The sequence below is a fragment of the Kogia breviceps genome, chromosome 8, assembly GCF_026419965.1.
Source record: "Kogia breviceps isolate mKogBre1 chromosome 8, mKogBre1 haplotype 1, whole genome shotgun sequence".
Classification (NCBI taxonomy): Eukaryota; Metazoa; Chordata; class Mammalia; order Artiodactyla; family Physeteridae; genus Kogia; species Kogia breviceps.
Window position 1 is genome coordinate 6,828,805 of NC_081317.1, and position 26,816 is coordinate 6,855,620.

Below are 26,816 nucleotides of genomic sequence, written 5' to 3' on the forward strand. Positions count from 1 at the left end.
AAGCTTCCTTTTCAGATTTCATGGCCCAGTAAAATTTTCTCCAAAATCTTACTCGCCAACTTTAAATTCTGCCCTCATTTTAAAAAAATCAAACGGAACAACAATAAAACATAAGCCTCCTATCTACTATCACCTTTATTTTACAAAACTAAAACATTTTAACCCCCAAAGAATAGGACAGACATAATTTCAGAAGGAAGGAGAGCATTCTAAACATGGGTCTAGACAACCTCATACACGGCCCTCGCCGGTTCCCCTTGCTGCAGGTGGTCTGGAAGCCGCCCCCAGGCCACTCTGCCCCCTCCCCTCCAGCCGCAGCTGGCCAGGCAGGAAACACGGGCCACCCCTGTCCCCTGAGTGAGAATGAACCCAGCTCAGAAGGAGCCCCAAGTGAAACAACATCAGTGTTACTGGAAATTAAAACTGAAAATCGGCTAACGGTAACAATAGCTAATAATGACAATGCCATCTAGTATGTGCCAGGCTCTGTGCTAAGAAAAAGAAACGTACATGCGGGATCTCCCCAGGGGCCATGGGTCGGCCTTCGGCTCTTCCCACTCTACACATGAGAAGATGGGGCGGGGCAACAAAGCCACTCAGCTCAGAAGTGAGAGGTCATCAAAACCTGACCAGCCTGACTCCAGAACCCAAGCACTTAACCAGGCTGCAATCCCGCCAAAAGAATGGCTCCTGAGCTGAGACGACACCGACACCTGGGGGTATGGACGTCTACCATCAAAGCCTCAGGGGTACTGAAGGGACCTGAGAGGGCTTTGGCAGCTCAGGATCTTCTGGGGTAATTACAACACTGCCCTTTAGTTAGGCTTCCCCCGCACTCCCCAGCCCACTGAGCACAGCTCAGCCTTCCTTATCACAGGCTCAAGGAGCGGCCCTCTGCACCCCCCCACCCCTGCCGCCGTCTGCGCCCACAGCCAAAGCCCCAGAGCACTGAGCAGGCCCAAGAGGAACCCAAGAAGCCACCGGGGGGCCAGCTCCCAAGAGAAGGCTGCGCACCCCCAGCACAGGCCTGGCTCCCCGCAGCGACAGGACAGTACCTCGGCCACCCAGCAGCCAGTTAGGGTCCAGGAGCATGAGGGCTGTGCCAGCCTTGCGAAAGGTGGAGGGACTGGAACAGGGCAGGGCCAGGCCTTAGCCGACAGACCGAAGCTGCAGCTGCAGAGCTGGGTGGACAAGGCACCGAGAGGCTGCTTGGGCCTGGGGTCTAAGATAAGATAAAGCTCAAGGGGGCTCCGGGCTGCCTGGGACAGGAACACATGAGGCCGCTGGAGGCCTGGCCCCGGGGCTGGGATGGCATCCAGCAAGAACCAGGCGCTTGCGAGACCACACCTTCCCGTGCCTATCAGCCTCCGCACAGCTCTCACCCTCCCTCTACAAACAAGCTGGTCTTTAAAGCACAGCCAAAGAGCACCGAGCAGTGCACAGCCTGCAACTCAGCACTTCCGCCTCTCGGAGTGAATCCTTGGGGACGAGCGCCCACAGGTCTCCGTGCGAGGGTGTTCAGAGCAGCAACGTTTAGGGAGATAGCCTCAAAGTCTAAGCGGGGGACTGTTTAAACCAGCGAGGGCATGGCTCAGGGGGCAGAGGAGCCCCCAGGGCAGGTCTGGGCGACCGTCCCCACGCTGTGAGCAGGAGGCCGCCCCTGGGAGTCGGTTATGGGGAGGAATACAGGGCGGGGCCAGCTTTTTTGTTCGTGTTATACACGTTTCTAACAGCAATCTCTCTCTTTTTTTCTTTTTAAGATTTTTTTGATGTGGACCTTTTTTTTTTTTTTTAAGTCTTTATTGAATTTGTCACAATATTGTTTCGTTTTATGTTTTACTTTTCTAGCCGCAAGGCATGTGGGATCTTAGCTCCCCGATCAGGGATCGAACCCACACTCCCTGCACCAGAAGGCAGGCAAAGTCCCAACCGCTGGACCGCCAGGGAAGTCCCCGCTAACAGTAATCTCTTCAGTGAGCATATTTACCTCTTTTGTGATCACTTTTAATTTAAAAAGTTATATACAGACACCAGTTGACAAAAATGCAGGCTAGGGAATTCCCTGGGGGTCCAGTGGTTAGGACTCCACGCTTCCAATACTGGGGCCCGGGTTCAATCCCTGGTCGGGGAACTAAGATCCCACAAGCCACACGGTGCTGCCCCAAACAAAAAAACAACAAAATGAAACAAAACAAAAATGCAGCTATAAAACAGCTTATATACCTTGATCTCAATTTTATAAATACACATCTATTCACAGATTTTTTTTTTAAATTAGAAATGTAGGCACTAAAATGTCAGCTGCACATGTGTCTGGATGATCTTTTCTGCAGTGGTCCCACTGTGGGCCCTTGGGAGCTCTTTTTGGAAAGACCCTGCCCGGCAGGCTCCTGCCTTTGCCTACCTCAGAGACCCTGTACTCGAAGCTCAGCTTCTTCCCCTTCACACCTTCGTTAAGGGTGAGGATGAATCCGATGTAGTCAGCGTAAGCCTGCCAAACAGAGGGGGGGCGGGGACGTGGAGAAGGGTGTCAGGCCCCACTCTCTACACCCTTGCCAGCCCCCAGCTCCACCCAGTTACCAAAGAGCGCCAAGCCGCCCCCAGCTCCCGACACGACAGCAGGGGCAGCAGAAAGATAACGCCAAACACGCAACCCTGACCCTCCATCCCAAACCACTGGCAGGCCAGTGACCACAGTAACACCTGGACCTCCAACCGGGGTCTACTGTGCACTCACCACTGCTGCCAGCAGTTTCTTTATACAACAACCCCACCGGGGAGACACTATCATTGTCCCCATTTTACAGATGAGGAAACCAAGGCTTCAGGGGAAGTGACTCCTAAGACCAAGATGTCATTAGACGTGGAGCTAGGACCCAGCCAGCCAAACTCAAAGTAGAGCGGCGACTACTCCACCATTATACTATACCACCAAGGGTCCATCCCCTGGTAACTTTCCAGATGTTTCCCCCACCAGGCAGGCCAGGCTGTGTATGTGCATTGCAGATGCCCTGCTCCCAGGACACGAAGCTGTTTTCTGCCCATGGCCAGGTCTCCCAGCACACCCATCCCCAGCTTCCAACTGGGCAACCTCTTTCCTATGGGGCTGCAGGTTACAGCCAGCACAGGGCTAAGAAAGCACTGAGGTGCAGGCCCCTGTAGAGGCAGTTCCTGGCAGCAGACAGCTTCTGTATGGTCTCGTTTCTTCTTCATCCCTTTTGCCTCTCACTTTCTTCCTTCCTCTTTATCCAACACTTAAGGATGTCGGGGGGGTGGGAGGGGGGTAGACTTCCCTGGTGGTCCAGTGGTTAAGAATCTGCCTTCCAATGCAGGGGATGCGGGTTCGATCCCTGGTCAGGGAACTAGATCCCTCATGCATGCTGCAACTAAGACCCAGTGTAGCCAAAATAAAAAGAAATTTTAAAAAAAAACAGGCAGAGGGCCAGATTAGGCTGCCCACCTATAGCCTAGAGCACAGCAGCTCAACCCATGGGGCTCCAGAGCCAGGCAACCTGGACATAACTCTTTGGACTCTCATCTCGACCACTAACTGTGCCTTGCTAAATGTCTAAATGTCTTCACCTCTTGGCCTCAGTTTTCTCAATTTCAAAATGGAGATGACCTCAGTCAGAGTCCCAGGGTTTTTGTGAGGATTAAATCAGCTAAAGTACCTGGCGCATCATAAACACCCAATGTTCTTTGGAAAACATCTAGGGGAAAGCAAGGAACTAAAGCCACGTTTGGATTCAGACAATCCTGCAGGTTCAGGGAAGAGAAAAGTGGTGGTTCTCAACCCGGGCGAGACAGCTCCCAGGAGACTTCCAACATGTCTGGAGACATTCTTGGTTGTGGTAACTGGGAGGAGGGCTGCTACTGGCATTGAGTGGGTAGTGGCCAGGGATGTTACTAAACATCCTACAGTGCACAGGACAGCCCCCTACAACAAAGGATTATCTGCCCCAAATGTCAATAGTGCTGAGCTTCAGAAACCCTGAGGCAGAGCAACCAAGATGATGAAAGGACTCAAACCACATCCTTTGAGCAGCTAAAGAACTAAGGCGTTTATCCTGGTGAAGACTTGGGGGAGAAAACAACTCAGAAAAGACACGATAACCGTCTCCAGATATTTAAAGGGCAGGCTTGTGAAAGAGGAGCCACACAGGCTAGCATGACCCCGGCCCCAACAAGGCCAAGATATGGCTGCGGTAGGGCTTGGGCTCAACGTAAGCACAGCAGACTCCTCACAGAGAACCTGCCAAGCTTGCCAGGACCCTGGGCCACCCTTCTATACAAGTGACACTCCCCACTGCAGCTGCCCAGACCAGGTGCAGGCAACTGGATGGAGCTGGACGCGAGGCCTTCCCTGAGAACTTTACATTGGCTTTCTTTTTCTTAGTCCCAGTCTTTCCACAGCCTGTGCCAGAAGCCGGGAAGGTACAAGCTGTTATCTTCTGCCCACCATGAAGACTGAGAAGCGCAGAAAACTGGGATCCAAGTTCCCTGGTGTTTTAGGCTCAGCCACCCCCCTGGCCTAGGTTTCCATGTGGTAACCTCCTCTCCCTGTGATACCAAGCATCAGAGTGACCCACTCTACCATGTAGAATGTTCAGCCAATACAGTAACACCCAAGGGGCGGTGGCTTACAAGAATCTGGAGCAGAACTCTCCATGGTTATATCCTCACCCCAGCCCCCAGAGACCTTCCCACTAAAGCGCCCTGAGTACTGCCCCTGAGGGGGAAGAGACAGCCAGCTCCCCTGTCACCTCTTTCCACAGCTGCTAAACAGCTCTGGCTCCAAAAGCAAGAAGCGTCAGGAGCTCACAGCCCCACTCAGGCCTAGAAAACCACTGGCTTTGAAAAAGCCCAAGTTTCTCATCCAGTTCTGACCCTACAGTGCAGAGACCACTGTTACCTGAGAACGCTTCCATTTGCCCATGTCTGGAACAGTGTGGATCTCTTTTTTGGGAATGATGAAGTTCTGAGTGGCTGCAGGGATATCCTCCGAAGAATCTTGACAAAGAAAATGAAAAAGCAATCAGATAAATAGAATCTTTCCCTCCCAACACACACACACACACACACACACACACACACACACACACACACACACACTTACTTTTAAACCAAGACTCCAACGCGCAAGCCCTAGCGTAAACCAGACACGTACTCCCAGGATAACGTAGTGGCTTGTTAAGCCAAACCCACTGGCTTCCTGCCACTCTGCAAGAAGCTGGGCAATTCTGGCAACCCCCTCAACAACTGATACGTCCAGTGGATCTGCCATGCCCTCTCCTCCTGCTCCCCAAGCAGGCAGAAAGGTTAGAAAAATAAAGCCAAGTTGACCTTCTAGACAAAAACAGGCAACTCAAAGAAAAAGAAGAAAAAAAAATGGCCAATAAACATTTGAAAAAAATTACCAACATCCCGAATAAGCAAAGAAATGTAAATTAGATGAGACTGCTTTTCTAAATCAGGTTGGCAGATTAAAAACATCTGGCACTGATTGGGGAAGGGGAAACAGGAACTCTCCTGCACTGTTGGGGGGAGTCTTAGATGGTAGAATCTGCTGAGGGGGCAACTCAGCACTGTCTTTTGAAGTAAAAACTGCATACTACACCCACTGAGCCAACAGTAGGAATCAACCCTACAGATGTGCCCACAGAAATAGACAAAGATGTATATAAAAGTGCTTACTGCATCGAAAAAAATTAGAAACAACCCAAATATCAATCAATAGGTGATGGATTAATAATGATATGCCCGTATGATGGAAATCTTCCTAGCTTTTGAATAGAACAAAATCTAAATTACTGACATGAGAAAAACAGCCTAAATATTAATAAATGAAAAAACAAAACTGCAGTATATTATACAATGTTATCTAATTTTTGTAAAAAAAAATTTACATACTAATATAAATAACACATATACCTATTAGCTTATGCATTGGAAAAATCTAAAGGATTAAACACCAAAGTTCATAGCTGTCATCTCTAGGAGGTAAGATTTATAAAGGACTTCCACTTTCTAAGCTACATATTACTATTAAAAACTGGCATTGTAGTACTTTTGTAATCAAAAATAAACTATTTTAAATAGTTTCTGTATTTTCAGAAGCTGAGGGAAAGGAAAACACAGGGTAGTTTGTGTATCTCATTTAGCTGAAGTTTATGTTTTGCTGCATAAATCTTTTTGTTTGATTATGGGACACTGCTTCCTGAAATCTGAAAAACTCTGAATTCCAAAATACACCTAGTCCCAAAGGTTACGGGTTGGGAGTTGTGGGCCTGAATCTACTCTTGGAGATTTGTCAGATTAGTAAGCCCCTTTCTTTAAAAATGAAAACTCTCAAAAAATAAAAATTTTTTAAAAAAAAATAAATAGGGCTTCCCTGGTGGCGCTGGGATTAAGGATCCGCCTGCCAGTGCGGGGGATACAGGTTCAAGCCCTGGTCCCGGAAGATCCCACATGCCACGGAGCAACTAAGCCCGTGTGCCACAACTACTGAGCCTGTGCTCTAGCCCCCATGAGCCACAACTACTGAGCCCACGTGCCTAGAGTCTGTGCTCCACAACAAAGAAAAGCCACCGCAATGAGAAGCCCATGCCCCGCTCGCTGCAACTAGAGAAAGCCCGTGTGCAGCAACGAAGACCCAATGCAGCCAAAAATAAGTAAAGTTTTTTAAAAATAAATTTATAGAAAAATAAGTAAATAAATAAAAATGAAAATGAAAACTCTCCAAGAAGTGTAAAGGACTATCAGTCACTCACAATGTAGTATAAATCTGTCCCATTGCTGTCCTCCTAAAACCTAGCTCACATCAGCTGCATGGAGAAAAGGGAACATAGACCTAAGTAGGTTCTAGAACATGTGACCTTTGGGGAACTAGAGCCTGCCTCCAGAGGTCCTGAGGAAAGGAAAAGTGCCAGGAGACCTGGAGACCTAAGGAGACAGAGAATCTGGGATAAGACCAAGGCAAACCTCTGCCTAATTCAAATTCAACCCAGGGCCCAAAAAAACCAGACTGGAAACTCTCTTCCTCCTCCCACCTGTTCTGCAAGTCCTGTTCCCAGAACCTTAAATTGACGACCATACTATTAATAAATTGCTACTTCAAGTAAGATACTAAATTAAAAGCTTTGTAAGTCAGGCTGGTGACCTAACGGCATTGTTTTTATGGGAAAATGTGTTCTACATTCCAAATTATCCTTTTGCAAATGATCTTTGGGAACAGAGCCCTTTTCTAAATTTGCGAGAACAGGTACTAGCCCTCCCGACATTATTCCACAGGGCTGGGCCCTGTTCCCAGAGGAAAGGCTACTTGGAAGTTTTGCGACCAATCACTGATGAAACACACACACACACACACACACACACACACACACACACACAATTCGCCAGAACATGCAATCCCAAATCAAAAAGATAAGCCTTCAAACTTGAGACTGTGATCAATGAGGTCAGACCCACAGCCTCTCTAGCCTCAGATTATTCCGCCTCTGACAAAGGTGCCACGGGACAGTTGGATCCCCTACAGCCCCTCAGTATAAGATGGAAACATCCAGAGTTTTAGAGGTGTTCCTAAAAAATCCCAGAGAGTATAATATGTTATCACCTACAATTTGGGAACCTGTCTACGTGTTTAACCTGTACCATCTCTGAAAAGTGTAACAGTGATCCAGATTTACCGATTACCCCCACGCCCCATGATCTGCCCACCCCATCTACGGAACACACAACACCAGCTCGGTGAGGAATCTACAGTAGCCCCATTTTGAGAGGTAAGAAAACAGGCTCACAGAGGCGGCAGCGTGCCAGGTAGAGCCAGGTCTATGTAACTCCAGAATCCAAGGTTTTCATCACTACACTGTCTGAGTTAAGCAGGTCTTTCCACTGTTCCTAAACATCCCTTGTTTCAAACTTCAAAGAAGGAACACCTCCTGGGAACCTGAATCTTCTCAGCCATAGATAACCTCCCTGAATCTTCTCAGCCATAGATAACCTCCCTGAGCCTTCCTCCGTCTCAGTGCACAGGTTTTCCCCGCACCCCTCCCACGGCCCATCTTAACAGACACGTTCATCTCACTGATAATTCTGGTTGCCTTATATATCCTGATGTCATTACCGGAACTCCTAAGGGCACATGCACAGAAGTTTTGTACCAAACAAAATAAACGTCTGGTTTCAAATGCCTTAACAGACCATACCCAGCTCTTTGGGTTTTTTTGGTTTGTTTGCTTTTTTGAGGCGGGGTGGGGAGTGGAGGGGATGCCTTTTTTGATCTTCAAAATTTCTCCCTCCTGAGACCTTCCCAGAGGTCATAAAAGGGGAGACAAGGTAGAAGGAACAGCGAATGGTTTCAAAACATTAGCTGTTTTGCCAACCTATCTGCACCTCTGACAGAATTTTAAAAGTCCTTCTTAGCTCAAAAGGGAGGGGAGGGGGAGGGGTCAGCAAACACCCTTCCATTTCCCCACGTTACCGGTCTAAGAGGATCCTTTCCCTCGCACCTCCATCCCAGTTATTTGAGATGAACAGTGTAAATAAAAGTTACAGATGGTGATGCCAGAAAGAAAGTCGTCTCTTTGCACAACCAGCGTTTTTAAATCAGTGGTTTAGACGACCAAGGGCAGTTTCCCTCGATAACTTCTTAGCCACTGAAACTCCGGAGCCCGGTCTCCAAGGGGAAAAGAGAGCAGGTGATAAGGGGTGGTCAGGGCCGAGGGGTCAAGGCAGGCCCCACGGAGCAGCAGCCCCCAGCCCCAGTGCAGGGTCTAAGGGAGACAGCAGCCCCCATCCCTGGCTGCTTTCCCGCCGGGTCAAGAGCTGACTTTAGCAGGCGCAGCCCAGGTGTGGAAAACGCCTCCCCTTCGGGCCACGGGGCTGCCCACCCGACCCTCGGGCAACTCAGGCTCCCCAAGTCCTGGCGTTACGCCCCACCCATCGCCCTTTTGCAGTCCCGGGATCCTGCCCTACCTCCAGATTCCCCAGCACTTCTCCCTCGGGGCCCCTCAACTCTTGCTCCTCCTCGGGGCCCAAAAGCGTTCGCCTCTCGAGTTCCCCCACCTCCCGACCCTCCTCCCCTCTCCGAGCACCCCACACACCACAACCCGTCCCCGCCCCCACGCCTGGCACCGCCCCCGACCCCCCCACTCCACCGCGGCCCCTCCGCCCTACCTGGCGGCGACCGCCGCTCGCCCTCAGCCATCTTCCTGCCGCCAGGAGCCGGCCTGGATGCCTGCAGTCCCCTCTCACCTTTCACCCCCGCACCCACCCTGCCTTTCCCCGGCCCCACCACGCGCTCAGAGCTTTCCGAAGAGAAATGAGCACCGGCCGGCTAGAGCCGAAAACCGAGAATTAAAGTCACCCCAGCGAGGACGCCCGCCACATTGGTGCGGGGCACTCAGGGAGCATGCCCAGCAACGGCCAACTCGCGGCGGCGGCGCTCACCCGGAGGCGGCGGCCATCTTGGTGCGGGGCGCCGGAGAGCATGCGCACCAACGGCCGGCTCGCCGCGAGACTCGCCAACCGCCTGCGGGGAGGGCCCTGGAAGCGCGGCAGCCATGCTTTTGCGGGGCGGTCCCCACCTGTCATCTTGTTGCGTGGTTCTGACGCTATCCCTAGGACTAGTAGAAGACATTGCCTTGTCAACATGGTTGTGTTTTCCCACCACTCTGAGAGCAGCGCTCAAGGGCACCAAAAGGACTGAGAGGGGTGCACACCACTGCCTCTAACAGTTTGGACGTCTTATGGAGGTGGGAGAGGGCGAGCTGGACGGCGGCCTCCGCCTTGCTCTCCTTCCGGGGTTCCACCACCTCGCGGGGTCCCCAACCGCTAACTGCGCCCTGGTCCCGCCCCCGGCCCCGCCCCGCGCTCTCGGCTAGTCGCCGGGGCCTGCAACTGGCCCGAGGCCGCGCCCCAGGAGTCCGCCTACCCCGGGCCGCCTGCCCGGCCCGATGGGTGGGCGCGGGGCCGCCTCTACCCGCTGGCGGCCGTGACTCGACGACCTTGGCCCGGAGGCTCTAGCGGGAACCCACCCACGGCGGCGGCGCGGACTTTGCCCAGCGCAGGAGACGGAGCGGACCGTGTGTCCGCGAGCGGGCCGCAGAGATGTTGGCCTTCGCTGCCAGGACCGTGGTGAGTGCGGCCTAGCGGGCCTAGCGGGCCCTGGACCGGGCGGGCGGGCCGCAGACCGGGCCAGCAGCGCAGCTAAGCCCGAGTGGGAAAACCGGCCGTCAAGGCGCCGCGGCCCGGTGCCTGCAGTCCAGCCTCACCAGCAGCTGCTGGGCCGGGGTCGGCATGTGGGCTAACCCTGCTTGGCAGAGGGGGAGACTGAGGCTTAAGGTCAGAGGCTAGATCAAAGCCACACTCTGTGGCGCCAAATTCCAAAGACCCGGCAGACACAGTAAGGACCCCGGCTTCGGGCAGCCCCTCCACCCTTAGGCCCGGAGCCAAGGAGCGGAGAGAGACCAGGAGTGTCTCCTCACGGTTATTCTGTGCGTCACACACCTGTCGCACGCTCAGCCTGAGCCGTTTCCTCCCAGGCCAGAGCCACGTCTCCAACCCCATCCAGTTGGTCACCTTCCCCGGGCTTATCAGATGTCCCCTGGGGGATTGTGTGTGGCCAGAGACACTCCAGTGAGGGCATCAAGCTGGGCTGCTCAGAAAGTCCTCAGAATTGGCAGAAGGCAGCAGGTGGCAGCCCCATGCCCTCCCTCTCCACCAGTCACTCCCCCAACTTGATTAACAACAACACACCCCCATGCCTCCACCCCTACCCCCAGTCTTCCCCGGGGGCAGCTTGGAGCAGGTAGTGCTGCTATCCTGACTTGGATTCCTTTGCTCTCTACTCCAAACATATCTCTGTTTGTATCTCTCTCTGTCTGGGCCAAGAAGGGTATTCAGACACTGCCAGGCTCAGAGGGCTGAGGTACTCATCCAGAGGCTTTTCCAGATTTTCTAGGACCTCAGAGTTCCATCTCATCCTTGCCACTGCCACCTGAGCTCTGTTCCCATCCCACAGATGGCCTCTGGGTCATCTTCTAGGACCTGCTAAATGGCCTGATCACTTTACTGCCAGGAAAACTGAGGCAAGGGGAGACTTGGCCAGCGTCCCCTGGACTCAGATCTAGTCCAGTCCCAAAGCCAGCATTCTTTGTTTGGGTTTTTTTTTTTTTAAGTTATTTATTTATTTATTTATTTGTCTGCACTGGGTCTTAGTTGTGGCACTCGGACCCTTTAGTTGCAGCATGCACGTGGGATCTAGTTCCCGGACAAGGGATCAAACTCAGATCCCCTGCATTGGGAACTCGGAGTCTTTTCCACTGCACCACCAGGAGAGTCCCCAGTTTACTTTATTTTATTTTTTTAAATTTATTATTATTATTATTTTGCGGTACGCGCGCCTTTCACTGTCGTGGCCTCTCCCGTTGCGGAGCGCAGGCTCCGGACGCGAAGGCTCAGCGTCCATGGCTCATGGGCCCAGCCGCTCCGCAGCATGTGGGATCTTCCCGGACCGGGGCACGAACCCGTGTCCCCTGCATCGGCAGGCAGACTCTCAACCACTGCGCCACCAGGGAAGCCCCCCTGGTTTATTTTTAATGCCCCAAAGTCTCGTAACCCCCAGCTGAATGAGTCACAACTCAAGAGAACCAGGTTTTGGTGGAAGGGTGGCCCAGAAGGGCCCCAAGAGTCTTGGAGGGAAATGTCCATTTACACTCCCTTCCCAGCGTCTGCTCCTTTGCACCAACCCCAATTTTCAGGACTATATTCAGGGTTGTGGTTTAACCTCAGCGGCCAAGCAGTTTCTGTCCTCCAGCCAAGTTGTCCCCCATCAAACACACCTATGTCGATTCCAACAGGTGCATTTTTAAGACCGCGGCATTGGGCCCACCCAGGGAAGAAAGGGGAAAGTTTTCCAGGTTTCCTTTTACTCCGGTGCGCACCACCAGCCCTCTCACCTGCTCCCCATTCCTCCACTTCTGGAAGCTCAGGAGGGTGGAGCAGCTGCTCCTGCGACAGCCTTCACCCCAGATGCCACCACAGCTGCTGTAGCCATCGCCACTGCCACCTCTGCCTCCCCCTGAAGCTTGGCTCTTGTCTTTTCTTTCCAGCCCGGGCAAGTGGCTGCCTCTTGCTAGGTTCCGCTCACCCACTTGGTAGCACAGTTAGGCTTAGAGATCCAGCCCAAGGCAGACAGACAGGGCTCAGAACCTCAGTCCTGCCATGGACGACGGGCAGCAGAAAGAGAAGGTATGAAACGGAGCCTCTGCCGCTTGCCTGCCCACTGCTGCCAGCAGCCTCGGACCCTCCTGTCTCTCTTTCTGCCCGCCTCCAGAGTCCCCAGACTCTCCCTCTCTGTCAGCTCTCACCCTCCTTGCCAGGCCACTCAGCTCTCTCTTGGCACAGCACTGCCCCCATGCCAGCCCTGTCCCCACCCCACAGACAGGAAAAAGCCCAAGACCTCGCCCTCGCCCAGAGGTACTGTCGTCGTCTGGCCCTATCTGATTTTCTCTTCTTCCCTCCTATGTCTCCACCTGGTAAGGATGGGAGAAAAGGAGGTGGGGACCTCCGGGAGGGAGGGGTCACCTCACTGCTGGCTGGCTCATCGTCCCAGGGTGAGAAAGGTGGGGCCCTGTGCATCCAATAGGTGAGAGGTCCCTCTGAGCTCTGCCACCCCCAGTAGGTTCCATTCATCCTGACTCGGTTCCTCTGAGTGCTGCCAAGATCAGTGGCCGCTCCCCCTCCTCCTCCATCCCTACTTACATCTCCTGGCCCCTAAGAGGAGGAGACACCTACAACTGGAGAGCTGGGAGACCAGGGTGGGCACCACCCAAGAGACCGTCTCTGACCCCAGGAGTGGGCACATAAGTGCCCAGCACTTTGGCTGTGGGATGGCCAGGGCCTCCCGGAGCCGGTGAGAGAATGACAGGATGTTCTGCCGCCTGCAGGTGAAGCCCCTGGGCTTCCTCAAGCCCACCTCCTTGATGAAGGTTTCCAGTCGCTTCAAGACACACCAGGACTCGCTACCCCGGCTGCCCGTGCCCCCGCTCCAGCAGACCCTGGACCATTATCTCAAGGCGCTGCAGCCCATCGTGAGCGAGGAGGAGTGGGCCCAAACCAAGCAGCTGGTGGAAGAGTTTCAGACCGCGGGGGGCGTAGGGGAGCGCCTGCAGAAGGGGCTGGAGCGCAGGGCCAGGAAGATGGAGAACTGGGTGAGTGAGAAGGCAGGGGCACACCAGTCCCCTTGGCTCACGTGGAGGGTTAGGGGAACAGGGCGCCCCCCACCATAGACCCTGGGTCGTTGTGAGCGTCCCTCCTGTGGCCTGTTGCTGGCTGCACACCCCAAATTTTCCAATACGGGCTGCTCTGGTGCATCCATTTGCACCGCGGAGTTTCTTGAGCACTTACTCTGTTCCTGGCACCAGGCAGGGTGCTGGGTGAGCAAGAAGGGCACCGTCAGCGGCCTGTTGGAGCTGACATTCAAGCAGGGCAGGAAGAGGACACACGCGAGTGGACGAGGTCATCTCAGGCAGCGAAGTTCTATAGAAATAAAAAGGGCGATGCGAGAGCGAGAGTGGAGAACAGCAGCATCTTCATTCTGAAGGCGCAGGGAGGGTAGCGAGGAGGCGCTGCTGGGTCTGAGACAGAGGGAACAGCACGGGCACAGGTGGCAACAGCCGGCGCGTTCCGGGACACAGAGGGGGCGGGGCGGGGCCCCCGGGAGAATTCGGCACTTGGACTTGAGCTCAGTGGGAGGGGGCTGCAGGGTGATTACATGGACAGTGATTCATGGTCCTGGTTCTGTGTCTCAGTCTGTCACGAAGGTGTGTTCCGCGTGTGCAGATGTGTCTGCGCTGACGCCCCGGGCCCTCGTCTGTGCGCATCTTAGGCCTCAACGTGAAGTTAGAGAGGACTGCCCTCCTGCTGGGAGGGGAGCAGGGCGGTACAAGGAGCGCGTGGGGAGGCTGGTGGGGAGAGGGTGGGAAGGCATCTGGTCCAGGGCATATTTCGGTGTCATGGCACTTGCTGATGGGGGTGGGGGGTGGACAGTCCTGTCCTAAAGCAACTGTGTGGGGGAAGCGAAGGGGGATGTGTTGAGAGGGGGCGAATGAGGGAGAAGCGGGAGTGCAGGAGGGGACCAGAGCCAGGTCTGGCCCTACAACATGAGGGGTGCTGTGAGGGAGCGGGTGGAAGGGTGGGGGCTGCACAGAGGAGGTGGGAGTCATCAGCTGGCGGAGGGCACAGATGCGCCTTGGCGGGTCAGGGCCTTGGACCCTGGAATCAGGGTCTCAGCAAGTCTGAGGCCTGGCAGTTTTCCAACTTTGTTTAGCCCAGAACTACTGCTTCAGACACAATCTGCTGGTTAAAGGGCTGGGGACACCACCCCCTCTCCACTCACAGGGCTCTGAAGGGGCTCTACCACTGCCCAGCAGATTCTCACTGAGGGAATGCCCAGATCTACAGGGTCTCCCCTTGAGTCCCGAGCTCGGGTCAGAGGCTCTGAGGTCCTTGGTGGCGTGAGGGCTCCTGGCTAAAGGGCAGCCCAGCCCGGCTGTCCTCAAGGGGAGGGAGTTCCTGTCTGCCCCTCCCTGATCTACAGATGAGGAAACTGAGGCCCAGAGGGATAGATTGAAATCCCAGAGGCACACAGCAGCTCTCCAGGAGGCTCCGAGTTAGACAGGAGGGTCTGGCTGATCAGGGGCCCTGTCTGCAGGTCACCAATCAGGAGACAGCAGTCGCCCACTGGCCTGCTGTGCCACCCGGGCACGTTGCCCTCCTTCACCCCTTGCCAGGGGCCCAAGGCCAGCAGTTTCCCAGGGGGAGTCTGTGAGGTGAAGAGGCACGTCCCAGTACTATTTAAGATGGGAAGCGGAAGCACAGTGGGGCCTGGGTCTCCAGGGTTTGAGGGACCTGCCACAAAGAGGCACACTGGGCCTGTGCTTGGGGGCGTGTGTAGTGGGGGCGATGTTGCCATCAGCCCCTAAGGTACAAGGGTGACAGTCACCTGGCTGTCCCAAGACTGGAGCCTTTAGCAGCATGTCCACGGCTCATCCCCAGACATACCCTGCCCTGGGCGGAGGACGGCCAGCCCAGTAGAGTTGCAGCACGTGTCACCTACAAATTGTCACTAGTACAATGATTTATTTGTCTTTACAGTGAGCTCCCCAGATTACCCTGACCTTGAGATCCAAGTGGGTGTCCATTCCATAGTCTGACAGCAACAAAACTGAGGCCGCAGAGGACCAGGATTCCTGAGGGCTCCTCGGAACCCCAGGCTCCTGCCTACCTGAGATGGGCAAAAACTCACTCATCAGACTTTCTTTTTATATGGCTTTCTCTGTTTTCCTTTCTGTCTCTCAGACGGACGTTTTTATTTCTAAAAGTATTAGAATCATTGAGCTGAGATGTGTAAGATACGGAAAGATGGTTGATATTTCTGCCTCTGTTCTTGCCCCCACCCCAGGCTTCCTGCCAGTCTTTTTTTCTTGGCAGTGTTGCCTGATTTCCCTCGCTAATGCCGATTGGCTCCATCTAAAGGGAAGAGGATGGGATGCTGCTGGGTTTAAGGGGTTGGGCGGGCTCTGGATCTGAACATCCACTTTGAGAATCTATGCTCCCTAGAGGGGACAGAGGGTGCGCAGCCAGGTCCACTGGCCCTGGTGGGGAAGGGGCAACCTGGTCCCCGCCCACCCCTCCTCACAGGCTCTGGTCCTTCCCCCAGCTGTCCGACTGGTGGCTTAAAACAGCCTATCTCCAGTACCGCCAGCCCCTAGTCATCTATTCCAGCCCTGGTTTGGTGCTGCCCAGGCAAGACTTTTTGGATCGGCAGGGCCAGCTCAGGTGAGTGGCCAAGGTGGGCGTGGGGCTCTGGGCTTTCTGCCAGGAGATCAGAGGGGTCCCAGCCCTGTTCTTTATCTTTCATCCCCACAAACAGCCTTAGGGAGTAGGGAGCGTCATCCCTGTTTTACAGGTATGGAAACTGAGGATCAGAGCAGTGAAGGCACCTGCCCAAGATCACCTTTCAGGATTGGCTGACCCAGACAGGAAGCAGGATCTTCCTGGCTTCAAAGCTTCATAACTGTTAACCACCAAACTGCAGACTAGGTCCCCTCCCTCCCCCTAAACCTGAGGCTACCCATCACCCCAGTTCTGGCACTTCACCACTCCTTCCCGCTCTCCCCGGCTGGCCACAGGGGTGACCTTTGTACACAGTCCCCTTTCCACATTTGGCCATGTCACTTTGCCTTGGCCTCTGTTCCAGTCCTACCAGGGGTAAAAATACCAGTGACGAGGATCTCCTGCCCAAGGACTGGACACTCACGGCTATCACTGCTTCTCTTAAAGGGATCAGGGCACCCCAGGAAGGGCCAGGGCTTCGGGCCCAGGAACTGTAGCCAGTGGGCCCCATGTCGGGGGCCAGGAGCAGCCCCAGGCTTCGGGCAGGGCTGAAACGGCCCAGACAGGCCAGGGATGAAGGGCAGGTTGAGCAAGGAGGCCTGGGGGACACAGAGGCCCAGAGACAGGAGGGGGTCGGGGAGAGGGCAACAGCTCACGCCACTGCCCCCCCACTCACCCTCCCCCTACCCGCACAGTCCTAGGTCCCTCCGTAACTGATGCTTCAGAGCAGGGGCACGGCCTTCCGGACTCCAGGCTGTGGACCAGGGCCTCAGGCCCTCTGCGGTGGAGTCAGAGGGCACTGACTCATAACCCAGCCACCGTCATGCCGCTGTTCCTGCCAGGCGCTTGGCCAGTGCATCTCCCTAATCCCTTTCCCTAGAGATTACCCGGGCTGGGACTGGAACGCAGGTTCTGCACTTGAACTCCTTCGGGCTCTCTGTAAGCGGGAGAGAGGAGGAAGGCAGTAGGTCCCTTCCCTGGACGAGGCTGCTCCCATCACCCTGGTGTCTCTGACCCAGGGACCTCCTTCTGGGTGTCCACACAGCCTTCTGATCTCTAACTGGTCCCTCCAGGTTCGCTGCCAAATTAATCGAGGGCGTGTTGGATTTCAAGGCCAGGATTGACAAGTGAGTGGCCCCGCCCCCACCCTGTCTCCTCCCACCTCGATTGCCTACTTGCCACAGCCCCTCCAGCCGGCCCCGCCCTACCCTAAGCCAGAGCCCCCTCCCTGCCCCCCGCACCCCCTGCCTGGGTGCTGAGCAGGCCCAGAGCTCAGTCGCTTTCACTTCCTGTTGACCCAGCCTCTTTTGGGGCTGGGGAGACAGAGCGTGGGGATTGGGACACCTGGGTCCTCTGCTCCAGCTGCTGTGACCTCCTCCCGGTGATCCTATTCCAAGAGACCCCTGGAATTGGCGACCCAGCCAGAGAGGACCCCGCCCCCCCCCCAGGGTTGACTTGCCGCTTTGCCTTCCCTGTGGCAAACTGAAGCCCAGAAAGGAGAAGGGAGTCTCCAGGGTGACTCACCAGCAGGGTGGATTTCAGGCCTCCTGACCCATTCGGGCTCCGAGAGCCCCCCTCCCCCCCCCGGTCCCCAGCCTCACGCTGAGAGGGCGGGGGACACGAAGGGGCCCAGCACTGCTTCTGTGAGCCCCACTGCCTGACCAAGCCCGCAGCCATACCCAGCAGCTCCCTGTGGGTCCCGCCCTCCTGCCTGACCCTCTGCCCCTGCAGCGAGAGCCTGCCCGTGGAGTACCTGGGGGGAAAGCCGCTGTGCATGAACCAGTACTATCAGATCCTGTCCTCCTGCCGCGTGCCGGGCCCCAAGCAGGATTCGGTCACCAGCTTCAGCAAGACCAAGAAGCCACCCATGCACGTCACCGTGGTGCACAACTACCAAGTGGGTGGGCCCCCGCAGCCTTAGCCCCCGCGCGCCGGGGAGGAGAGGGGCGGGACCGAGGGTCAGCTTCCCCAACACACCTGCCCGTGTGCCCCCGGAACAGGCAGGCCCTGGGCCTCTCTCTGCCCTGGGTGTCCAGCCAGGCCCCGGCCTGGGGGAGGCCAGGAAGGGCTATGGGCCCGGCCAGCCCGGGGAGAGCAGTGCAGGGACCTCCTCCCGTCTCCTCGCCCTCTGCCTGACGCCGGCCGTCCTCTCAGCTGGGCTGCCAAGGCCAGGAGGAGGCTATGCTGGGAGGTGACTGCTGCCCATCTGAGGCTCCCACGAACCCCCTTCTCTCCACCTGCCTGTGCCCGGACAGTTTTTTGAGTTGGATGTGTACCACAGCGATGGGACGCCCCTGACCTCGGATCAGATCTTCCTGCAGCTGGAGAAGATCTGGAACTCATCCCTGCAAACCAACAAAGAGCCCGTGGGCATCCTCACCTCCAACCACCGTAACTCCTGGGCCAAGGCATACAGCACCCTCATCAAAGGTACCCCTGGGAGGGGAGCAGAGGCCCACACCAGGCCCTGGGCAGCCACGTGTCTCACTGGATCCACTCAACTCGGAGCGGGTACTGTTGGCCCCATTCCACAGAAGAGGAAACTGCAGTGCGGTTGGGTCCAGTTAGTTTATTCTTTCTGTTAAGTAGCAAGTTGCAGTGAGAATGCAAGTCCTCTAGCCGAGGAGCCCACCTCCACCTTCCCTCCAAATCCCGTGTTGGTCAGGGGCATTGTCCCCAGAGTCAGCCCCAGGGTTGGATCCCCGGCTGCCTCACCGGTTCTCTGCGTGACCTGGGCTTCTGTCTCCTCCTTTCTGAAGTGAGTCAGGTGTTAGCCCTGCCTCGCGGGGTGCCGGGGGGCTGCAGGCCCCTGCCAAGGGAAGCTCCGGAGGCCCCCGCAGGCCTGGCCCCCACGCCCCCCAGCACACACGCGCACACGCATCTCCACAGACAAGGTGAACCGGGAGTCGGTGCAGTCCATCCAGAAGAGCATCTTCACCGTGTGCCTGGACGCGCCCATGCCTTGGGTCTCGGAAGACACGTACCGCAGCCAGGTGGCTGGCCAGATGCTGCACGGGGGCGGCAGCAAGCTCAACAGCGGCAACCGCTGGTTCGACAAAACGCTGCAGGTGACGACCGGGCAGGGCCAGGACTCCCGCCCCCGCGTGCACCCAGCCTTGGCCCACTGCTTCCCCGGGACTTCCTGCCCCTCCCCTGGAGCCCAGAGTCCCTGGCTTCCCAGCTTGTAAAGCAGGGGGGAAGCCAGCAAGTGGACGCGGCTATAATTAGCAGCAGTCGGCCCGTCATTACTGGGCCTGGCCCAGTAACCCGCGTCACCCCTCCAGCGTATCCATCAGCAGATCAGAGAGAGCCTGGGATGCGGGGCCAGGCGAAGTGGCACAACCTTGGTCGTGACTTTGTACCTGTAAAATGGGGTGGCAGGACCCGCAAGGTTGTTGCAAGGACTCGGAAAGCTCTGTTTAGCACGGGATGTGCTTAGCGTGAGCTGGGACAGGTGTTCCAAGGCCCCCAGTGAGTGTTAGCTGTTAGGAATAACAGTAATAAGTCAGCAGAACCCCTTGAGGTGGTTCAGGGACACGCTACCCATGGGACCCAACCGGCGAGTGGCTCCCGGGACCTGGGGCTGTCGGGGTCCCCGTTCTCCTCTGCAGTTCATCGTGGCGGAAGACGGCTCCTGTGGGCTCGTTTATGAGCATGCGGCAGCAGAGGGGCCGCCCATCATCACCCTTGTGGACCACGTCATTGAGTTCACGTGAGTGTGGTTCCCCCATCCTCCAGCCAGTTCTCCAGCTCTTGACGACAGGTGACACAGAGGCGACAGAGTAGCCTTCAAAGGAGCAATGGCATTCTCCCTTGTACCCGGGAATCTGTTTCCTCAGAGGAAGCCAGAAGAGGGCATGGGTTTTAGAGTCGATCAAACCTGGGTTTGAATTCTGGCTCTGCCACTTCGCAGCCTTGTGACCTTGGACAAGTCCCTTTCCCCTCCTCCGTTTCGCCATTTAAAAGCTGAAATGAAGGCAGTTTTCACAGGAACAAACCCAAGAGTCTCCCCGGGCTGGTCCCCGCCAGCTTCGGGGACCCATCCTCCTCATCCTAATCCTGGGGATGGACCCAGGCTCCCGAGACACCCGGCAGGAGCCTGAGACCCCCACGTCCTCTGCAGGAAGAAGCCCGAGCTCGTGCGGTCTCCCATGGTGCCCCTGCCCATGCCCAAGAAGCTGCGGTTCAACATCACCCCCGAGATCAAGAGCGACATTGAGAAGGCCAAGCAGAATCTCAGCATGTGAGTGCTGGGTGCCAGGCGGGCGGGGCCGGGCCCCTCTAGCCAGACCAAGAGTCAGCTCTGTCATCGTGCCTGGCTGGTTCGGAGACTGCCCTCGGCCCCTCCCTGGGGTTGGCAGAGGCTGCCGGCTCTCTACTCCTCACCCACCTCCCCCGACCCCCAGCATGATCCAGGACCTGGACATCACGATGTCGGTGTTCCACCACTTTGGAAAGGACTTCCCCAAGTCTGAGAAGCTGAGCCCAGACTCCTTCATCCAGATGGCACTACAGCTGGCCTACTACAGGTGCGCCCCGCCCCCCACGAAGGAGGGATGAAGCCTGGGGGCAGAGGCGGGGGGGGGGGGGCTGCCAGGGGTGTGCTCAGCCCGCCTCCCACCCAGGATCTACGGGCAGGCGTGCTCCACCTATGAAAGCGCCTCTCTGCGCATGTTTCACCTGGGCCGTACCGACACCATCCGCTCGGCCTCCATGGACTCGCTGACCTTCGTCAAGGCCGTGGATGACCCTAACGTGACGGTGAGAGGCCCGGGGCAAGGGTGGGAGAGCTGGGTTTGAGCCTTCTCCCTTCCTGCTCATTCTCTCAACACGCAGTGGGCGCCTATTGTGCTCCAGTCCTGTGGTGGATACTGGGCATCTAGGGGAAGATGGAGCCATGTATTTATCAGCGTGGAGCTTTCTCTCAGCCAAAGAGAAAAGGAAACCGCGGTGGACCCTTGAACAACGTAGGGGATAGGGGCACCGCACGGTCAAAAATCCACATGTAACTTTGTAGTCAGCTCTCTGTATCCATGGTTCTGCATCTGCAGGTTCAGCCCACCACGGGTCGTGTCATACTGTCGAATTTATTGAAAAAAATCCACGTGAAAGTGGACCCGCACAGTTCAAACCTGAGTTGTTCACGGGTCAGTCATCAGCAGTGAGCACTTAGCCTGTGTCAGGCCTTGGCTGGGGACTGGCCAGAGAGATGGCAGCTCCAGTTCCCGCTCTCAGGGAGCTCAGGATCTAGAGTGGGGAGTGGGCCACTGAGGAGGGTGGCCAGAAGAGGAAACTTCAGCTCCCTGTCCCCCCCCCCACCCCCCCGCCTAGGAGCACCAGAAGGTGGAGCTGCTGCGGAAGGCCGTGCGCGCCCACCGAGCCCACGCCGACCGGGTGAGCCGGCCCCTCCCGGCCCCGCGCGCTTCCCCCCCGGCCTGTCCGCCTGCCTGTCCAGCCCTGCAGCGAATGGCTGCTCCCCTGAGCCTCAGACTCCCCTCCCCTGAGGCTTGGGACACTTGGAGCAAAGCTGAACATCCCCATTTCACAGTGGGAGAAACCAGGGCAAGGCCCAGTGACTGCCCGGGTTGGCCTCTGGATCTTGGCATCATCAGGGCTCCCCCCCGATGCCCTTGGAGCCCAGGATGCTGACGGTGTCCTCGGGCTGGCAGGCAGCAGGGTTCCTGCCCTCTGACAGCTTGGGCTGCAGTCAAGGGGTGGAGGTCTGGTTCCCATCCTGGCCCCGAGCGCCTGTACGTGCCAGGCTTTGCCCATGTCACACGCGGAGGTCTATTTAGATCTCACTGCCGCCCCGCAAAGGGAGTTTAGTGACTGTCCCTATTTCACAGATGAAGACACTGAGGCTCCTAAGGTATGAGTCACCTGCCAAGGTCCCTGCCAGGATGAGGCCAGGCCACTCAGCTGCAGTCCTGTGCTCTTAGGCTGCACTTTCCTGCCCCCCGGGTGGGTCCCTGGGCCTCAGTTTCCCCATCTGTGAAGTGAGGGCTCTCGTGCTTGGCTGCTCTGGTCTCACGGGTCTGGGGGGCCAGTGAATGGAAGAGGCATTGCCGCCACAGGCTCCTGAGGAGGGCGGCAGTGCCTCGTGGACCTCAAGCCCCCGTTCCTGACAGCTCGCCCTCCTGCAGGCCATCCGTGGGGAGGCCTTCGACCGGCACCTCCTGGGCCTGAAGCTGCAGGCCATCGAAGACCTGGTGAGCATGCCCGACGTTTTCATGGACACCTCCTACGCCATCGCCATGCACTTCAACCTGTCCACCAGCCAGGTGGGCCGCTGCCCGAGGTGCCCTGGGGTGGAGGGACCAGAAGCCACTAGAAACTGGAGCCGGACAAAGGCTGCCGTGAGAGGAGCTGAGGTCCAGAACACGGTCACTTGGCGGTGCTGTGACCCACACGGGCGCGCTCCCGAAGCAGCTGAGTGCTGGAGGAGGAGCTGGGGTCAGGGGGCTTTGCTGCAGCGCAGGCAGGATGAGAAGGGGTCAGGGCCCCCCCCACCGCCCGCTTTCATTCATTCACTGGTCAGATGTTAAGGAACGTCTGATCCATGCCAGCCTGTGCTGGGCACCAGGATAGAGCAGGGACAGACCACTGTCCCCGCCCCCAGGGCTTCACAGTCGAGGCAGGAAGCACAGGGAATGAGGCCCCCCCCCCCCAGGAACATCAGGGAAGTCTCTGTAGGGAGGTGACACCAGAACCGCACCCCAAAGTATGAGAGGGAGCAAGCTGTCGGCTGGAGACGAGGAGAGGGTGTCGCGGGCAGAGCACGGTGGGAGCCGACGTGGAAGGGCAGGCTGGTGCCACCGTGGGGCTGGGATGAGAGCCTCGGTTGCTGTGCCATTCTCAGGTGCCTGCCAAGACAGATTGTGTCATGTTCTTTGGGCCCGTGGTCCCAGATGGCTACGGTGTCTGCTATAACCCCATGGAGGCGCACATCAACTTCTCCGTGTCGGCCTACAACAGCTGCGCGGAGACCAACGCGGCCCGCCTGGCGCACTACCTGGAGAAGGCGCTCCTGGACATGCGCGCTCTGCTGCAGAGCCACCCGCAGGCCAAGCTCTGAGCCCTGCTGCTCAGGCCTGCCGGCGCCACAGCCAAGCCGCCTCGGGCTGGGCCACCCACCGGGCCCTGCTCCTTCGCTCCCTCTCCCCCTGGGCTCCCGAAGATCTGACCAAGTCCGGGACGGTGTCCCCCAGCGGGGCCCGCGGCGCCGAGCTGAGGCCCTTCCATGGGTCCTCGCCGCGCCCGGGCTGAGTCCAGAAGCTGAGCAGGAGGTCGGGCCAGGCGCCCAGCACCTCACCCGCTGCGGCCTCCTCCTGGGAGAGGAACCAGCCGAGCTCATCCCTTGTCAGGGTGGGGACTGGGAAGTCCCTTGCTTACTAGCTCAGCTCTGCCCAGTTCCTGCCATGTGCGTGGCCTGGCTTGGGTCTGTACCCTGATCCCTAAGCTCCCAAGGACCTAGAGACAGGGTTGCCTGGAGCTGGGGGCCTCCAGGCCTCCCCAAGGCTGAGGGGCCAGGGCGCGAGGTGTGCTGGTGGAGGGGAAGCCCACGCGGCGTCACGGCACCGTCCCCCGTGGCTCTGTGCCCTTCTGGATGATGCGGCTCCCAGGCCCCAGCTCGCTTGCTTCCACACAGCTTGATTCCTGAACCGTGTCCTGGTTGTATAACAGTATCACGTGAGGCAGTTAATAAAGGGGAAATTTGTTGGGAAAGAGTTGTTTCAGCCGAGGAGGCAGGCAGGGTGCGGCAGATGCCTGGCGTTGCCTTCCTGCAGCTTCCCCCGCATCTGGGAGCTGGTGTCCAAGCAGCCAGTGGGCCCGAGGGTAGGGCCCCCAGAGGAGCGGAGCTATCAGGCTTGGGTCAAGAAGCCAAGGGCCAGCTCGGACCTCAGGGCTCTGGGCCAGGGCGGCACCAGACCCAGGCCTGCGTTCTTCACAGATACCTCCCACCTACCCATGACTTGGGCCTCTCCAGTCCCATGGGCTGTGCACGGGGACAGCCCTCCCAGGGGACTGTGGGGCCCCGTACCCTCGGATCTGGCTGTCTGGGCAGTGTAGCTGACACCCGGGGCCCAGGGCCTCCCCTGCTGCCTTGCACAGCCCAGCAGGAGTGGTGGCTGGGCAGCCGTGCTGACCCCAGCCCTAGCCACTGCCTGGGACCACCGGGCACCAGATCGTGTGGCCACCCAGCCCGAACATTGTATCTGTCCCCAACCCCGTGCACCTGGTACGGGCAGGCTGTCCTGCCAAAGTCAGCTGGGCTGCTCGTGGAGAGTGGAGGGACTCTGGCCCTGAGGAAGATATATGTGAAGCCCCGGAGGGAGATGCCAAGGGTGGGAGAGGCTACCCAGCCTGTGGGTGCGGTGCTTCATGGCCTGGCTGACCTGCGATGGTCACTGAGGGGGGCGGGTCCTGAGGTGGTGTCCGTTTTGGAGATGATGGAACAGGCTCGGGGAGCGCGTGCCACGCCGTGGGGCAAAGGCTCAGGGAGCAAGGAGTGGAGCCCAGCCCGTGGGGCAGTGGGTGTTACCCGAGGCCTGGCTGCTCCTTGGGACCCCGGCAAGGCCGGCAGGGTCGGGTATTGCCAGGGCAGGGGTGCACGAGTGTCCCTTCAGGGACCTCGAGCAGGAGGACTTGAAGAGAATCCCACCTCAGCAGCACAGAGGCCTTGCTCTGCAGCTGGGGAGCGGGGCTGGCCCCTGGTGTCCTCAGGCTGGGTCTCAGGAAGCAGGGCCCGCAGCAGGAGCTGAGTGTGCCCTGTGTGAGCAGCGCCAGGGTGGCGCTGCACCAACCCAGCCGGGGGCAGGCAGGCAGGGGAGACCGTGATGCAGGCCAAGGACACTGCAGTGACACACACCCAGGACTCCTGAAACTCAAGTTCTAAGAACTGTATGGGTCTGACCGTAAGGCAGGATTTTTTCCCAAAACGTTATCCTTCAGAAGTGAAGTCATTCCGTCACATTTGAGTTGTTATAGGTCTCCTAACACAGAGGCTCACTCAGTTCTTTAGGACAGCAAAGTACTGTTTGGGGAGGACACATTTAGCACCTAATACAACCCCAATCAGTGTTAGATGGAATGCTTAGAGGTCCCCTGCTGGAACTTCCGGGGGGAAAAAAGTCAAAAGAACGATGAAGATGTAGTAATTATTCCTGAGGGTGTGACCTGTCGCCTCACACTTTGCAAGTGTTGGGTGCAGGATAAGCAAGTGTCTTACGGGTCTCTGGACGTGAGGGGAGGTAAGTTGGGGGAGGTCACATACTCCTACAGGGTCGATTTTTTAAATCCAGCCGTCTGAACGTTAACGCCAGTATGTTTGGAATAAAATTTCAAGTACGGTGTCATGCGTGAAATCCAGAGGGTGCCGCTGTGCTCCAAACTGCCTGTCTCGTGGACCCAGGAGAACTAGGTCAGCAGACCCAGAGGTTGCCCAGGGACAGCCAGACCCCGAGGCCAGAACTTGATTTTTTTTTTTTGCAAAATGAGTGAAAAAGAACTGTCCTCAATTTATATATTTTGTGTAATACAGCATTTGAAATTTGAGAATAATAAACTTAATAACAAAGCTTACTTGGCTTTTACCTAGATCCTCTAAAAGTCTGTCTGTCCGGGCTGGCATGAACTTGATTTGGGCTCTCTCCATCGGGAAAGTGCAGTGGCTGGAATCCGGGGCAGGCCTGGAGCAGAGCCCCAAGGTCGAGTGAGGGCTGGATGCCATGGGTCAAGTTAAAGACTTGGGTTTTATCCCAAGACACTGAGGACGATGTTTTAGGAAGATGCTGAGGAATGGATTGAAGGCCCTCGTGGGTGGGGATGAGGGAAGCCTGCCAGGAGGCTTTGCTGCTGCAGAGCAGGCCTAGTGGGCTGGCACCCAGACTGGCCTGGAAGGCGGAGAAAGTGGCTATTTCGAAAGACGCTTACAAGGTGGAGTGAGCAGGGCTTGGTGACCAACTGAATGGGAAAAGGAGTTGGGCAACCGGCAGGTGGGCTGCTGGGCAGCTCTCTGAGAGCCCAACCAGGGTGAATGTGGGTGAGTGCCAACTGGGGTAAAAAGCAGCGCTTACCTGGGACTCAGGGAAACCTCAGGGCTCATGAGACGGCCCCCGTCCTCTCTCTTGCTTCATCCTGGATCTCCTCTGACCTCCAGTTTTTCTCTTTAACTATGTCTAGTCTGCTGTTTAATCTACCTACTGAGTTCTTGTGTTTTAGCTATTGTATTTTCCTGTATTCATTTACAAATCTGCCAGGGTTCACGTTATAGTTTCCTGTTCTCTGCAGATATATATATATATATATATATATATATACACACATACATACATGTATATATATATATGTTTATTTATTTATTTTTGGCTGCCTTGGGTCTTCGTTGCTGCACGCGGGCTTTCTCTCTTTGTGGTAAGTGAGGGCTATACTTCGCTGTGGTGCGTGGGCTTCTCATTGAAGTGGCTTCTCGTCGTGGAGCACGGGCTCTAGGCGTGTGGGCTTCAGTAGCTGCAGCACACGGGCTCAGTAGTTGCAGCATGCGGGCCCTAGAGTTCATGGGCTTCAGTAGTTGTGGTGCGTGGGCTCAGTAGTTGTGGCTCGCAGGCTCTAGAGCGCAGGCTTGGTGGTTGTAGCACACAGGCTTAGTTGCTCCACGACACGTGAGATCTTCCCGGACCAGGGATCCAACCTGTGTCCCCTGCATCGGCAGGTGGATTCTTAACCAGTGCGCGACCAGCGAAGTCCAGCAGATATTTTCAAGTTTGTCCCTTTGCTTCTTTAAACAAGTAAAACAACTTAAAATCTGCGCCTGATCATTTCAGCACCTGAAGTATGTGTGGGTTTGTTCCTAATACGTGTTTCCAGCTGGTTCTCAAGGACGGTGGTGATTCCTTTTCTACCTGGTCATCTTTGTC

General features: G+C 56.7%; 2 protein-coding genes across 8 annotated transcripts in view; one reads left to right on the forward strand and one right to left on the reverse strand.

Moving 5' to 3' along the window:
- The window catches only part of PTPA (protein phosphatase 2 phosphatase activator), a 27,938-nt gene extending 18,402 nt beyond the window's left edge, over positions 1 to 9,536 (reverse strand). Inside the window, exons 1-3 of one of the 3 annotated variants that reach the window (XM_059072011.2) lie at positions 9,178 to 9,497; positions 4,913 to 5,010; positions 2,405 to 2,491 (exon numbers count right to left, since the gene is read on the reverse strand). In XM_059072011.2, the coding sequence (XP_058927994.1) occupies positions 2,405 to 2,491; positions 4,913 to 5,010; positions 9,178 to 9,208 (216 nt within the window). In that variant the 5' untranslated portion in view covers positions 9,209 to 9,497. Of the gene's footprint in view, positions 1 to 2,404; positions 2,492 to 4,912; positions 5,011 to 9,177 lie in introns of all 3 variants that reach the window. The other 2 variants (XM_067040553.1, XM_067040552.1) reach the window with 2 other exon arrangements.
- CRAT (carnitine O-acetyltransferase) lies at positions 9,523 to 23,625 on the forward strand. 5 transcript variants are annotated; one of them, XM_067040548.1, is made up of 16 exons: positions 9,614 to 10,137; positions 12,114 to 12,252; positions 12,445 to 12,539; positions 12,951 to 13,214; positions 15,725 to 15,843; positions 16,974 to 17,027; positions 17,632 to 17,797; positions 18,156 to 18,330; positions 18,790 to 18,968; positions 19,512 to 19,612; positions 20,024 to 20,143; positions 20,307 to 20,429; positions 20,526 to 20,661; positions 21,232 to 21,294; positions 22,044 to 22,181; positions 22,760 to 23,625. In XM_067040548.1, exons 4-16 carry the CDS (start codon positions 12,987 to 12,989, stop codon positions 22,973 to 22,975), a joined length of 1,818 nt encoding a protein of 605 aa, XP_066896649.1. In that variant the 5' UTR covers positions 9,614 to 10,137; positions 12,114 to 12,252; positions 12,445 to 12,539; positions 12,951 to 12,986; the 3' UTR covers positions 22,976 to 23,625. The 5 variants fall into 5 exon arrangements, with proteins under 5 accessions (XP_058927955.1, XP_058927956.1, XP_066896650.1 ...); XM_059071973.2 differs by lacking the exon at positions 12,445 to 12,539 and having other exon boundaries at positions 9,571 to 10,137; XM_067040549.1 differs by lacking the exon at positions 12,114 to 12,252 and having other exon boundaries at positions 9,598 to 10,137.
- The last annotated feature ends 3,191 nt before the right edge of the window (positions 23,626 to 26,816 follow it).